We start from the raw sequence: 15,738 nt of genomic DNA, 5'->3' as shown, positions 1-15,738 counted from the left end.
GACCCGGTCATTGACCCCTCAACTGGGGCTGCCGAGAATATACATTGGCAATGGTTGGAAATCCAAGCCCTCCTGCTGTAGCAAGAAGTGCTAAAAAACTAAATTCTAATTTGGTTGAAAACACAGGCCGAAGCCAAAGGGGAAATGGGCAAGCCCTCCTGCTGCGACAAAATACGCTGTAAAAATTCATGACCCCCTTAATGATAATGAAAAGACACTCTTTTGACCCTTCACCTTAACGATTTAATATTATTCTGGGTAATTTATACGTTAACGAGGTCGCCTACGGGCTAGAGTGGGATGTCTCCACTTGAGTATGCCTCTCAAATGAGGGTGTCCAGTTAGTCTTTAATTTCCGCAAACCGAAAAACCGATTCCAAAGATCGCCCCGGAGACGCTCTAGGGTTAACAAGGATCCATCCTGTGGCGGTGGGTGTCGTCGTCCTCATCAGGATGGGGCACGATAACCCCTGAGCTGATAGCTCTGATCAGAATCGGAAGAGCCACCATCAGTAACTCGGCCGACTAACTCAGAAGTTGAACTGGAATCCCAATCGGACTCTGAACTAGAATCCACTGTAATAATCTCTTCAACGTCTTCCTCCATGGGCACAACATCAGGGGAATGTCGCAGTAAATAATTGTCGCCGATACATTTGTGATATTGATACTGAAAACGCATCACCCATCGTTTTAACCAGCTAGGGTTTATGAGTACCATTAAGACAGGGATTTGCACAGTCAGCCGCTGCAGGTATAAAACGGAGTCGGCATATGGAGCGAAAAATAGGAGTGAGAAACACATGAATTCAAGTGTGCATCCGATTATGCACGCTCAACAAAATTCAGTTTAACAAAATGCTACCCTTTCATTCAGCGAGACTTTATGACACACTAACAGCACGAACCAGCAGTTAACATATGGGGCGCTATTGACTTTTAATTTTTCAGATAACCTTGTGAGTATCACGCGTTGCAGAATTTTTTCGTTATACCAAAGCGAGTGAGAACCAAATTCACTAAACACGCTCACAGGAGGCCATTAATGCTTTGGCTGAGATGGATGCTCTAATCGAGAAATTCAGGGCCGAACATGCTGTCTTGACAGCTTCAACGGACATTGCCTACTCCGCGTTAGACGATAATATCAACCCAAATGCGGCGCAGGAATTTGCACCTATAGTAAACCATGAATCGCGGCCTACGACGATCCTAGGTGGAGGGCTCACCTCAGCCGAAACCATGTACGTCCAGAATCTCGCCGAAGACCTACACGAATATTTGGGAGGTCAGGAGCTTACTCGATTAATTCGCGAGGTCGAAGGCGCGTTTCGAACCTACGGCTTGAAGAAGTCGTTAATTGCTGCAACCATGGGGATAAAGATCGACGCCCGCTCTCCGACAAGAACCACCGTAGTAGCGAGAATCCTTTCAGGGGAAATTACAAGTCCGGGAACAAGGACTATGTTGAAGGAGACGTCATTGTTAACTTAGATTTGTATATATTAAAGTTTCTTACATTATTTGTTTAAGATTGTCGGAATTTCTACCACTGTAATTACATTAACATGCTCTAAAAGCTTCTGTTACATGGCTCATGAAGAGCTTCTAACTCATGAAAACGAAATATAAAAATGACTTCTTTCTGGAATTCGAAGAGGAGAAGACTTATTTTTCCTCACTCCACTCCACATGCTATTGAGCATTGGAGTTTTTTACCATCTGCAACTGGGCAGATCAAACAGACTACAAGGACTATAAAAATAACAAAGGAAAGGGCTCCTACCGAAAAGGAAATTGGGATCGTAACTACGGATCCCAAAATAACCGTAATTACCGGGGTGGACAAGGAAAGGCCGAGAATCAGGGCTCTAACCATAAACAGGCTCTGAATCACCTGGCTATACAAGGGTCTGACACCACAGACGACCCCTCAAAGGAGGTGAGCCAGCCGATCAATCAACAAAACCCCACCAAAAATGTAAATTTTATGAGCCCAGCCGAACCAGAGTACCGTACCTAAAGTACATCACAGAGGATGGGGAATGTCTTACCTTCCTCATCGACACAGGGGCCGCCGCCAACTACATTCAGGAACGGCACGTCCCAATCAGTCAGGCTCTGTAGCAGCCTGTATATACCGCTTCAGTTGGGGGAAGCACGAAGATAACACACTACGTAAAAGGAAATTTTTCAAACCTTTTGGAATTGATACCATTGTAGCTTTTTATGTCCTGCCGAACCTGATCGACTTGACGGAATCATTGGAGACGATACTTTGCGAGAAGTTCAAGCCGTACTGGATCGCTCCTCTAATCACTTAACTTTGGGGCAAGGCATAAGAATTCCATTAACCATGATGGATTCGAACGCCGTCAACAAATTGAGTGTCCCAAAGCCGTATACTCCTCGACTTGAAAAAAAATTCAACTCCTACATTCACATCTTCGGCCCTCTGGTCGAGTCTGAAACCGTAGCAACGGAGGTAACAGCTGAAATACGCACCATCGATCAAGAACCTGTCTACACGCATACTTACTTTTTTCCCGCTCCAATGATGGGTGAAGTCAATAGGCAAATCACCGAATTACTGGAAAACAACATCATCACGCCCTCTAAGAGCCCGTACAATTCTCCCATTTGGGTGGTCCCCAAGAAACCAAAACCAAATGATGAAAAGCAGTATAGGCTTGTGATCGACTTCAAAAATCCGCATGGCACAGGAGATTGTGGAGGACGCTACCTCAGAAGAACAAATTCAGGACATATTCCAAAAGGAACACAGAAGAGCCAATAAGAGCTACCTGGAGAACAAGCAACAAATCCTACTGAAATATTACTTCCCAAGGATGGCAGCTAAAATTAAAAGTTATGTTATAAAATGTACCACATGCGGCATACAAAAATACGAATACAATCCTAAGTACGATGCAACTATCAAAAACTAACGGTAGCAAGGTACAACCAGTGGACATCTTTTTTAACCGAATACCATCACGAACGGACAACGGAGTTATCGACCCTAAGGAAACTCTCTTAGAAAACGTGAGAGGATTGCTGGAACATCAGTAAGAGGTAACAAACAGAACCAGGAATCTAAAAAGAGACCATCCAATAACTTACGAAGCCAACCAAGAAAACTTTGTGGTAAACAAAAAAATTAAAAGTAAACATTCGAAGAGATTCTTTCCTAGATAAAAAGGTTACGGTGGTAACTCAAACAGGGAAGAAACTCCATAAATCTCACATTAAGTAAGTCGTAACACACACGGTTCACTCAAACACCCTGATAGGTAAATTAACATTAAGCAACATTAACACTTTCACATTACCTTTTCAACACAAGCACCCTCATATTGTAGCTATCATCGGCATGGAGCTACCAGGTGTTCGTAACGCTTTAACAGGTAAAAGGATGGAGAATAGAAGGGCACACAAATCTGGTGCATGTGATCCCTCTCGACTGGACTCATTCACCTTAGGTCAATACCCATCTTGCGACCTCAAAACCCTAGGCGTCCTTTAAAATCAAGGACTTCAAGATGAAGATCGACCTCCATGGCTTCCAAGGAAAGATCGAGACGATCACTTAAATGGTTAGGGTCAGCATGGAAATGGGTAGCAGGATCACCAGACGCGGATGATTGGGACCAGATATTGCAGTCCCAGTACTCACTCATTAGGGAAAACAACCAACAATTCACAATTAACAATCAGTTCCTATCTGGCATCCAAGAAGCGTTCAACAAAATCAACGAGTTAACGGGTGCCCTAAATACACTCAGCAAAGATAACGATTCCGAATTGACCACCCTGCTAAATAAGATCCTACTGCTACACTCACAACCGCATGCACATAATATTTAAGTACACCATAACCCATATCATTCAACACTATTTAGCCAACTAAACAACCCATATCTTTTACTTCCTACTAGACACACGACACTTAGTCAAGTAAGCAACATATATCTTTCACTTCCTCGTAATCATGCGACCCACGCAGATATAAGACCCACAAGTGACCTATTGCGGTTCACACTAGACACTTCACTTCCACTTGTAGCATAAGCACTTTTGTATTTCTCTTTAAGTAACTCTTTGTATATTGCCGCTATGCAGAATTCACCGGAAGGCTGACCTACTCTAGACGCAATCTTTTGTGCCCGAGCCGACAGCATGGCGGCACGGCCGGCGTCCACGAAGCGTCTCGAGGTATATTTAAAGGACCACTTTCCAAAGACACAGAGCAAGTGCCCTAGTGTGTTTTCTATCAGTACAAGTTAAACCTTGACTCCACGGAACACTATCCTTGAAACCTAAGGAAGCACATGATTAGTAGCCCCATCTAAGCATGCGAAGTCGTAACTGGCGCCCGAGTAGGGACCCACAATTTTTCTAGCGAGAGTGAAATTTACAACCCAAAAGAGGAACCTAGAAGAATTGTGGGTCTAGACAAAATAAAAAAGAACACACAGGGAAAAACTTTTCCGCCACTACATGAACAATTGCACGATTCAAAAAGAAAAAGGTAAGACCAAAGGGTGAGGCAGAGGTAAAAAAAATAATAAAATCTTTTTCCTGGCTTGCAAATCTTTGGCGCCGCCCCGACGAGAGCATGAACAAGCGGAAGAAAGCAGCACGCTTCCATGTTTGCGAAATTTGCAAATTAAGAACCGGCCACATATGATGACCCGGTAATTGACCCCTCAACTGGGGCTGTCGAGAATATACATTGGCAATGGTTGGAAATCCAAGCCCTCCTGCTGTAGCAAGAAGTGCTAAAAAACTAAATTCTAATTTGGTTGAAAACCCAGGCCGAAGCCAAAGGGGGAACCTCCTGCTGCGACAAAAAACGCTGTAAAAATTCATGACCCCCTTAATGATAATGAAAAGACACTCTTTTGACCCTTCACCTTAACGGTTTAATATTATTCTGGGAAATTTATACGTTAACGAGGTCGCCTACGGGCTAGAGTGGGATGTCTCCACTTGAGTATGCCTCTCAAATGAGGGTGTCCAGTTAGTCTTTAATTTTTCGCAAACCGAAAAACCGATTCCAAAGATCGCCCCGGAGACGCTCTAGGGTTAACAAGGATCCATCCTGTGGCGGTGAGTGTCGTCGTCCTCATCAGGATGGGGCACGATAACCCCTGAGCTGATAGCTCTGATCAGAATCGGAAGAGCCACCATCAGTAACTCGGCCGACTAACTCAGAAGTTGAACTGGAATCCCAATCGGACTCTGAGCTAGAATCCACTGTAATAATCTCTTCAACGTCTTCCTCCATGGGCACAACATCAGGGGAATGTCGCAGTAAATAATTGTCGCCGATACATTTGTGATATTGATACTGAAAACGCATCACCCATCGTTTTAACCAGCTAGGGTTTATGAGTACCATTAAGACAGGGATTTGCACAGTCAGCCGCTGCAGGTATAAAACGGAGTCGGCATATGGAGCGAAAAATAGGAGTGAGAAACACATGAATTCAAGTGTGCATCCGATTATGCACGCTCAACAAAATTCAGTTTAACAAAATGCTACCCTTTCATTCAGCGAGACTTTATGACACACTAACAGCACGAACCAGCAGTTAACATATGGGGCGCTATTGACTTTTAATTTTTCAGATAACCTTGTGAGTATCACGCGTTGCAGAATTTTTTCGTTATACCAAAGCGAGTGAGAACCAAATTCACTAAACACGCTCACACTAGCAGACACCCAACTATACAAAATTAAAAACGCATCTTATGGTAGGAAGCCTAGGAGTGCTATTAAGGTTAGACAGACATTAAAAGGGAAAATCAGAATGAGCGAAGCTGAGATTTTGAACGCTAGGCTACAGGAGGCCATTAATGCTTTGGCTGAGATAGATGCTCTAATCGAGAAATTCAGGGCCGAACATGCTGTCTTGACAGCTTCAACGGACATTGCCTACTCCGCGTTAGAAGATAATATCAACCCAAATGCGGCGCATGAATTTGCACCTATAGTAAACCATGAATCCATGTACGTCCAGAATCTGGCCGACGACCTACCTGAATATGAAAAGCAGTATAGGCTTGTGATCGACTTCAAAAATCCGCATGGCACAGGAGATTGTGGAGGACGCTACCTCAGAAGAACAAATTCAGGACATAATCCAAAAGGAACACAGAAGAGCCAATAAGACCTACCTGGAGAACAAGCAACAAATCCTACTGAAATATTACTTCCCAAGGATGGCAGCTAAAATTAAAAGTTATGTTATGAAATGTACCACATGCGGCATACAAAAATACGAATACAATCCTAAGTACGATGCAACTATCAAAAACTAACGGTAGCAAGGTACAACCAGTGGACATCTTTTTTAACCGAATACAATCACGAACGGACAACGGAGTTATCGACCCTAAGGAAACTCTCTTAGAAAACGTGAGAGGATTGCTGGAACATCAGTAAGAGGTAACAAACAGAACCAGGAATCTAAAAAGAGACCATCCAATAACTTACGAAGCCAACCAAGAAAACTTTGTGGTAAACAAAAAAAATTAAAAGTAAACATTCGAAGAGATTCTTTCCTAGATAAAAAGGTTACGGTGGTAACTCAAACAGGGAAGAAACTCCATAAATCTCACATTAAGTAAGTCGTAACACACACGGTTCACTCAAACACCCTAATAGGTAAATTAACATTAAGCAACATTAACACTTTCACATTACCTTTTCAACACAAGCACCCTCATATTGTAGCTATCATCGGCATGGAGCTACCAGGTGTTCGAGTACGTATCCCCAATCGTAACGCTTTAACAGGTAAAAGGATGGAGAATAGAAGGGCACACAAATCTGGTGCATGTGATCCCTCTCGACTGGACTCATTCACCTTAGGTCAATACCCATCTTGCGACCTCAAAACCCTAGGCGTCCTTTAAAATCAAGGACTTCAAGATGAAGATCGACCTCCATGGCTTCCAAGGAAAGATCGAGACGATCACTTAAATGGTTAGGGTCAGCATGGAAATGGGTAGCAGGATCACCAGACGCGGATGATTGGGACCAGATATTGCAGTCCCAGTACTCACTCATTAGGGAAAACAACCAACAATTCACAATTAACAATCAGTTCCTATCTGGCATCCAAGAAGCGTTCAACAAAATCAACGAGTTAACGGGTGCCCTAAATACACTCAGCAAAGATAACGATTCCGAATTGACCACCCTGCTAAATAAGATCCTACTGCTACACTCACAACCGCATGCACATAATATTTAAGTACACCATAACCCATATCATTCAACACTATTTAGCCAACTAAACAACCCATATCTTTTACTTCCTACTAGACACACGACACTTAGTCAAGTAAGCAACATATATCTTTCACTTCCTCGTAATCATGCGACCCACGCAGATATAAGACCCACAAGTGACCTATTGCGGTTCACACTAGACACTTCACTTCCACTTGTAGCATAAGCACTTTTGTATTTCTCTTTAAGTAACTCTTTGTATATTGCCGCTATGCAGAATTCACCGGAAGGCTGACCTACTCTAGACGCAATCTTTTGTGCCCGAGCCGACAGCATGGCGGCACGGCCGGCGTCCACGAAGCGTCTCGAGGTATATTTAAAGGACCACTTTCCAAAGACACAGAGCAAGTGCCCTAGTGTGTTTTCTATCAGTACAAGTTAAACCTTGACTCCACGGAACACTATCCTTGAAACCTAAGGAAGCACATGATTAGTAGCCCCATCTAAGCATGCGAAGTCGTAACTGGCGCCCGAGTAGGGACCCACAATTTTTCTAGCGAGAGTGAAATTTACAACCCAAAAGAGGAACCTAGAAGAATTGTGGGTCTAGACAAAATAAAAAAGAACACACAGGGAAAAACTTTTCCGCCACTACATGAACAATTGCACGATTCAAAAAGAAAAAGGTAAGACCAAAGGGTGAGGCAGAGGTAAAAAAAATAATAAAATCTTTTTCCTCGCTTGCAAATCTTTGGCGCCGCCCCGACGAGAGCATGAACAAGCGGAAGAAAGCAGCACGCTTCCATGTTTGCGAAATTTGCAAATTAAGAACCGGCCACATATGATGACCCGGTAATTGACCCCTCAACTGGGGCTGTCGAGAATATACATTGGCAATGGTTGGAAATCCAAGCCCTCCTGCTGTAGCAAGCTGCGACAAAAAACGCTGTAAAAATTTATAACCCCCTTAATGACAATGAAAAGACACTCTTTTGACCCTTCACCTTAACGGTTTAATATTATTCTGGGAAATTTATAAGTTAACGAGGTCGCCTACGGGCTAGAGTGGGATGTCTCCACTTGAGTATGCCTCTCAAATGAGGGTGTCCAGTTAGTCTTTAATTTTTCACAAACCGAAAAACCGATTCCAAAGATCGCCCCGGAGACGCTCTAGGGTTAACAAGGATCCATCCTGTGGCGGTGAGTGTCGTCGTCCTCATCAGGATGGGGCACGATAACCCCTGAGCTGATAGCTCTGATCAGAATCGGAAGAGCCACCATCAGTAACTCGGCCGACTAACTCAGAAGTTGAACTGGAATCCCAATCGGACTCTGAACTAGAATCCACTGTAATAATCTCTTCAACGTCTTCCTCCATGGGCACAACATCAGGGGAATGTCGCAGTAAATAATTGTCGCCGATACATTTGTGATATTGATACTGAAAACGCATCACCCATCGTTTTAACCAGCTAGGGTTTATGAGTACCATTAAGACAGGGATTTGCACAGTCAGCCGCTGCAGGTATAAAACGGAGTCGGCATATGGAGCGAAAAATAGGAGTGAGAAACACATCAATTCAAGTGTGCATCCGATTATGCACGCTCAACAAAATTCAGTTTAACAAAATGCTACCCTTTCATTCAGCGAGACTTTATGACACACTAACAGCACGAACCAGCAGTTAACATATGGGGCGCTATTGACTTTTAATTCTTCAGATAACCTTGTGAGTATCACGCGTTGCAGAATTTTTTCGTTATACCAAAGCGAGTGAGAACCAAATTCACTAAACACGCTCACACTAGCAGACACCCAACTATACAAAATTTTAAAACGCATCTTAGGGTAGGAAGCCTAGGAGTGCTATTAAGGTTAGACAGACATTAAAAGGGAAAATCAGAATGAGCGAAGCTGAGATTTTGAACGCTAGGCTACAGGAGGCCGTTAATGCTTTGGCTGAGATGGATGCTCTAATCGAGAAATTCAGGGCCGAACATGCTGTCTTGACAGCTTCAACGGACATTGCCTACTCCGCGTTAGACGATAATATCAACCCAAATGCGGCGCATGAATTTGCACCTATAGTAAACCATGAATCCATGTACGTCCAGAATCTGGCCGACGACCTACCTGAATATGAAAAGCAGTATAGGCTTGTGATCGACTTCAAAAATCCGCATGGCACAGGAGATTGTGGAGGACGCTACCTCAGAAGAACAAATTCAGGACATAATCCAAAAGGAACACAGAAGAGCCAATAAGACCTACCTGGAGAACAAGCAACAAATCCTACTGAAATATTACTTCCCAAGGATGGCAGCTAAAATTAAAAGTTATGTTATGAAATGTACCACATGCGGTATACAAAAATACAAATATAATCCTAAGTACGATGCCACTATCAAAAACTAACGGTAGCAAGGTACAACCAGTGGACATCTTTTTTAACCGAATACCATCACGAACGGACAACGGAGTTATCGACCCTAAGGAAACTCTGTTAGAAAACGTGAGAGGATTGCTGGAACATCAGTAAGAGGTAACAAACAGAACCAGGAATCTAAAAAGAGACCATCCAATAACTTACGAAGCCAACCAAGAAATCTTTGTGGCAAACAAAAAAATTAAAGGTAAACATTCGAAGATGTTCTTTTCTAGATAAAAAGGTTGTAACGATCCTTTTTTCAGGATAATTTCAATCTTTAGGGCGAGGTTCGGCACAACAAATTTTAATTTGTGCCCCAGTGAAATCACGACACAATAATTAATGTATATATAAATGTATGTTGGAGTTTATTTCTGTGTTTCTGGGTTTTTTTGGTTAAATGTCTATACAAATCATGACACATATGTATATCATATACTCCTTCCGACTTATTGTTGAACGGTTAGACGCGATTTCACCCTGATTCGGTTTGATACTCGTATTGACTGTGTACTTGTTGTAATTGTATTTAGATTTTGTTGTTGTTTTAAAGAGTCTGGAAGATTGTCGTCTTTGAGTACCACCAGATCGCCCACTTCAAGATTTTTAGAAGGGAATCGCCACTTATTGCGCTTATGTAGCTCCTTCAGATACTCGTCTTTCCATCGGGTGCAGAAATGCTGACTCACGGCCTTCAGACGCTGCCACCGGTTAATGATAGACGGTACCTGATCCTTGATTTCAGGTTCCGTCACGGATAGCAATGGACCGCCAACTAGGAAATGGCCTGGGGTCAAAGCTAAAGAGTCGGTGGGGTCTTCAGACATAGGAGAAATCGGCCGCGAGTTCAAACACGCCTCTACCTTAGCCAGCAGCGTAGAGAACTCTTCAAAAGTATACCTTTGGTTGCAAGTGGCCTTGTAGAACAGAGTTTTAAAACTCTTAACTCCAGCCTCCCACAACCCTCCCATGTGTGGTGCCCCGGGAGGGATGAAATGCCAGGACAGATTCTGATGGCTGTAGTGGGATAATATTTTCTGCTGGGTAGAACTTAGGAAATCTTTTTCAAGCACTCTGGATGCACCTACGAAGTTTTTTCCGTTGTCGGACTGCACTTGCTGGGGACACCCTCGCCTCGATACAAAGCGAGCGAATGCTGCCAGAAATGCTTCGGTACTCAAATCCGAAGTTGCCTCAAGGTGAATGGCTTTGGTGGAAAAGCAAACAAAGACACACACATATCCCTTTGATATGCGGCAAGCGCGGCCGGTGAAACTCTTGATGTCGAAAGGACCTGCGAAATCTATCCCGGTGGTCGTGAAAGGTCGTGCGAAGGTAGTTCGCTGGGCCGGAAGGGTGCCCATTAGCTGTGATTGCAGCCTTCTTTTATAAATCACACAGACTTTGCATGAATTGACCACCGATTTTACTAGATTCCGCAGTCTTGGAATCCAGTATCTCTGTCGGATGAGACGGACTACCAGTTGGCTGCCCCCATGGAGAGAGATCTGATGCGTGAAAAGCACCAACAGCCGGGACAACGGACTTACTACTGGCAACAGAATGGGGTTACGCTCATCGTAACTAAGGGCCGCTGCTTGTTGCACGCGCCCACATGCCCGGATCACACCTGATACGTCAATGAAAGGATTCAAATTGAGAATGGTGCTAGACGTGGGCAGAGATTTCTTCTGCTGTAGACACCGATGTTCCGTCGGAAAGTAATCACGCTGAGTGACTCGGATCAACGCCTGGAGTACTTGATTGATCTCGCTAGAGGTCACCTCCCCGGAGTAATCGTTTGGAAGTTTACGACACCTTCTGCCGAAACGGATCACATATGCTATCACTCGTAAGGCACGTGCCAGATTGGAAAAACGAGATAATATCTCGTTGGCTGGCTTAGCGATTGCGACGTGGACCTTCACTACCCGCTTCTCCAAGGCAGTGTCTAGTGGGAGTGGTGTCGCTCGCTGCCAGGACTCTTGTGGTTCCCGTAGCCATGGTGGGCCGTGCCACCACAAATCCTTGTGTACCAATTCCTGCGCACTCAGGCCGCGGCTAGGGAGATCTGCTGGGTTGTCCTCTGAACTAACGTGATTCCATGGGGCGTCATTTGTTGCCGTCACAATCTTTGCTACCCGATTTGCGACAAACGTTGTCCATGTGCAGGGTGGCTTATTTAACCACGACAGTACGACGGTGGAATCTGACCAATAAAAAGCCTCCGCATTATCAACTGGAAGTTGCGGAAGAACTGCAGCTGCCAGTTCCGCTAAAAGTGTAGCTCCGCATAATTCAAGGCGGGGCAATGAAACCGTTTTAACCGGGGCGACTCTAGATTTCGCTGCAAGAAGGCAGCATGATATGCCTTGGTCATTGCTAACGCGCACGTAAATTGCGGCACCATAAGCCCGCTGTGACGCATCGCAAAAACAATGGAATTGGATGTCGGAATTTGGGTCATGAAGAACCCATCGTGGAATCCGGATCTGGTCAAGGAAGGAGTAGCTCTTTGTAAAATCCTGCCACCTGTGATGGAGTTCACTGGGCAATTGATCATCCCACCCTAGCTCTTGTAACCAGAGCTCTTGCATAAACACCTTGGCTTGAATCACAAAGGGAGCCAGCCAGCCAGCGGGATCGAATAACTTGGCGATCTGCCCGAGGACTTCTCGCTTAGTATAAGCTGACTTGACATCTTGGGGTGAGATGACAAAATAAAATTCATCCGTAGTCGCTTTCCATCGGATTCCCAGTGTTTTCGCTGTGCTGGCCTCTTCGATGTCGAGGAAATCAGCATTCAGTAAATGACTCTTTGGAATACAACTGAGCACGCTCTTCACATTCGATGTCCACTTGCGCAAGGGAAAGCCAGCTGAACCCAGAGCGTCTTGAAGTTCATTGACCATTGCGATTGCCGTTGTTTCATTATGAGCCCCTGCCAGGACATCATCGACATACATATAGGACTTGATAATATCGCTAGCCAAAGGAAATTTGGGTTGTACATCACTTGCGAGTTGCTGAAGTACTCGGATGGCTAAGAACGGAGCACAGTTAATGCCAAACGTGACGGTATTCAGCTCGTAATCACCAAGTTGCCCCTCTTTATTTCGGAACAGGATCCTCTGAAATGGCGTATGGATTGGATCGACCATAATTTGGCGGTACATTTTTGTGATGTCGGCATTGAAAACTACTCGGAAAAAACGCCACTTGAGAATCTGAGTAGTGAGATCGGACTGAAGTACCGGACCAGGGTAAAGTATGTCGTTGAGACTTACTCCGTTGGTGGACTTGCTAGAGGCGTTAAAAACTACCCGTACCTTTGTTGTGGTGCTGTCGGGCTTGAAAACCGCATGGTGTGGCAAATAAAAATTGTTATTAGTGCCGTCAAATGGAACCTGACGCATGTGGCCCAAGTCCAAATATTCTTGGATGACGGCGTCATACTCAGTTTTTGCCGGAATATTTTTAAGGAGTCGGCTTTCGTTTTTTAGGAACTGAGCCAATGCCCCTGGTCTGGAATGACCAAGGTTGATGTTGGTTGGATCTCGAAACGGAAGTGAGACCGTATATCTCCCCGAAACATCTCTTCTTGTGGTCTTCTGGAAATTGACCTCGCAAACAGAATCAGAATCTCCTACCGGTTTGCCCGGTAGATCCTCCACCTCCCAAAACCTTGTGAGAAGAGTTTCAAGTCCCTCCTCTCTGCTAACTGCGACCCTCGTGGTGAACGCGGCACATGAACTGACGGGGACCCCTTGCAACGGGCCTGAAATGACCCAACCGAATCTCGTCTCTTGAGCCATTAAAGATCCGCACACTTCGGTCTGGATGCCGGAAAGAGTCACCGCTGGTATTACATCAATGCCAAGGAGTAGATCGATCTTTGCCTTTAATCTGAAGGAGGGGGTCGGCTAGAGGAATATTGGGCATTCCTTCCAGTGTGGCTTGGGCTATCGTACATGACGGCAAATCATCAGCAACTTGGGACAAGACAAACGCTTCTATCTCGATCTGGACTGGAGGTCCATGCGATGACCGAATGCTTATGTGACAGACCTTCAAGGTTCTATTGACCTTTCCGTTAATGCCTGTCACTTCGGCCCTGACAGTTTGGAATGGTAACTTCATGAGTCGGAACATTCTTTCGGATATGAAATTGGCTTCAGAAGCCGGGTCTAATAGCGCCCGTGAAGCATAAGTAGTGCCCTTGTGCCAAAAGTCCACGATCGCTGTACCTAGCAACTTATCTCGTGAGGACCTTGCCTCAGAGGTAAAGTAAGTCCGGACAATATTGTGCGAACTGGGCTGGGCTGGGACCGACGTTGGATTATTCTCCGGTCGGGCGTCCTTGTGCAAGAGCGTATTGTGACGCCCCTTGCACGTGAAGCAATTGTGCTGACTCGGACAGTCTTTAACTTGATGTCCTCTTGCGAAACAGTTCAGACAAAGGGACTTTTTCTTTATGTATGCCACCCTCTCTGGCACCGTCATCTGAAGGAAGCGGGGACATCGACGCACCGGGTGATTCTCCTTCATACAGAGATCACAGGATTTTGGTTTGGTGGTCACCTTGGCTTCAAATGTATTAGCCTTTCGGGTGGCTGGAATCGGATTTCGTGGAGGTTTCGATGTAGGAACCGAAATAGCCATTGCAGTTGTATTTTCCACCGCTTCGAGCGTACGGAACCGCTCAGTGAGGAAATCGTCCATCATTTGCCACTCTGGAATGGCAGTCTTGTCTCCCAGAGATTGCTCCCATAATGAAAGGGTATTCTTTGGCAATTTGATGGAACAGAAAAATACGAACATGCCTCCCCAAGTGTTTACTGGCAGGCCACAGTGCTCAAAAGCGCGAATGGATGCCTGCAGAGCATTCTGATGATCCTGTAATGCTTTTCCGGACTCATGGGAAATTTGAGGCAGGTCAAGAAGTGCTCGGAATTGGCTGTTCACGATAAGTCGCTTATTTTCGAAACGCTGTTTAAGTGCATTCCATGCCGTTTCAAAACCATCATTTGTAAGCGGGAATTTTGCTACAATGAGGTTGGCTTCACCCCTCGTTTTCGCTAGGAGATGGTACAGCTTTTCAACAGGGGAAATTCGCGAATCGCTTATGTAGATGGCTGTAAACAAGTCACGGAACGTGGGCCATTTTAAGTAATCTCCCGTAAAGACTTCTGTGTCAATGGGTGGCAATCGACAACTTCGTTCTGCTGGTGCAGAGGTAGGCCCATGACGGTTCGGAGGAGTAGGAGCAGAGGCTTCGAGGATAAGCTCGTTTAATCGAGCCGTGCATCACTCGTAAACTTGATAGCACTTGTCATATTTAGCTTGGATGGCTAAATCTTCAGAGCTATCGTCTTTACCATCTGAGAGTGCCTCGCATTTCTCATATTCCTGCTCGACCTTCTCCCACAACGCTTGAACTCGGTCACGACGGACTTGGAGCGTAAATACGCTGACCTCGGACAGTGACGTGACGTGGGTGTCGACTTCAAACTGACTTAGTTTATCGCAAATGGAAACAAACTTCTTCAAAGCCATGGTGGAAGCAGCTAAAACCCTTTTGGTCTCGGTCCGAGTGACTCTTGGGGCGGTTACCAAAATCTGTGGAAGTGGTACCAATGATTTGACCTCTTTTTGGCTTGCTCGTCGTGGCTCTGACGTGGCTTGCTGAAAGGTCGTGCTCGATGGTGTGGACTTGAGAGTTAGTGGACTAGAGAGGGTCTGAAATGCTCGGGAAGGAGGAGTAGTAGGGCTGGTACTCCTCTGGCGCTGACCTGGAGCAGCAATTGAGGATTTGCTCGGGGCGGAAGTGTTCTCAGCAGCTTTCTCGTCTTTTGACGGGCTCGTGCTCATAACCCCAGAGCGTGGCGGTTATAAAGTGGTGAGCTGGCTTGGCACGGCTTGAAAATTAGCCAAAAAGACGAACTGGAACGTTTGGGAAAAACTGGAACACTACCAAACCACCTGACGAACGGCATTGAAACGCCTTGAAATAGATTGAAAAACCAGAAAACGAGCTGGTACGTTTGGAATGACTTGGAACACTGC

At 45.1% G+C, this 15,738-nt stretch overlaps 1 protein-coding gene across 1 annotated transcript; it reads right to left on the bottom strand.

The window, feature by feature from the left end:
- Positions 1-10,121: 10,121 nt before the first annotated feature.
- LOC137574994 (uncharacterized) lies at positions 10,122-15,228 on the bottom strand. The gene is made up of 3 exons (XM_068287406.1): positions 15,051-15,228; positions 13,682-14,945; positions 10,122-13,578 (listed from the first exon to the last, which is right to left on the bottom strand). The coding sequence occupies exons 1-3, from the start codon at positions 15,226-15,228 to the stop codon at positions 10,122-10,124; spliced, it is 4,899 nt and encodes a 1,632-aa protein (XP_068143507.1).
- Between the last annotated feature and the right edge of the window lie 510 nt (positions 15,229-15,738).

This window comes from Drosophila tropicalis, unplaced genomic scaffold (genome assembly GCF_018151085.1).
Source record: "Drosophila tropicalis isolate 14030-0801.00 unplaced genomic scaffold, ASM1815108v1 contig_527, whole genome shotgun sequence".
Taxonomy (NCBI): Eukaryota; Metazoa; Arthropoda; class Insecta; order Diptera; family Drosophilidae; genus Drosophila; species Drosophila tropicalis.
The sequence above is the reverse complement of the archived record's forward strand: the minus strand, read 5'-3'. Positions and strand labels throughout refer to the sequence as shown.

Bases quoted from the DNA above. Each gene is read 5' to 3' on its own strand.
- LOC137574994 (XM_068287406.1), bottom strand. From the start codon at position 15,228: ATGGCTTTGAAGAAGTTTGTTTCCATTTGCGATAAACTAAGTCAGTTT. The intron at 14,946-15,050 runs GTAAAGACGATA...TTATCCTCGAAG, and splicing joins ATGCGAGGCACTCTCAGATG to CCTCTGCTCCTACTCCTCCG. The intron at 13,579-13,681 runs GTTTGTCTTGTC...CCCCTCCTTCAG, and splicing joins GTCCAGATCGAGATAGAAGC to ATTAAAGGCAAAGATCGATC.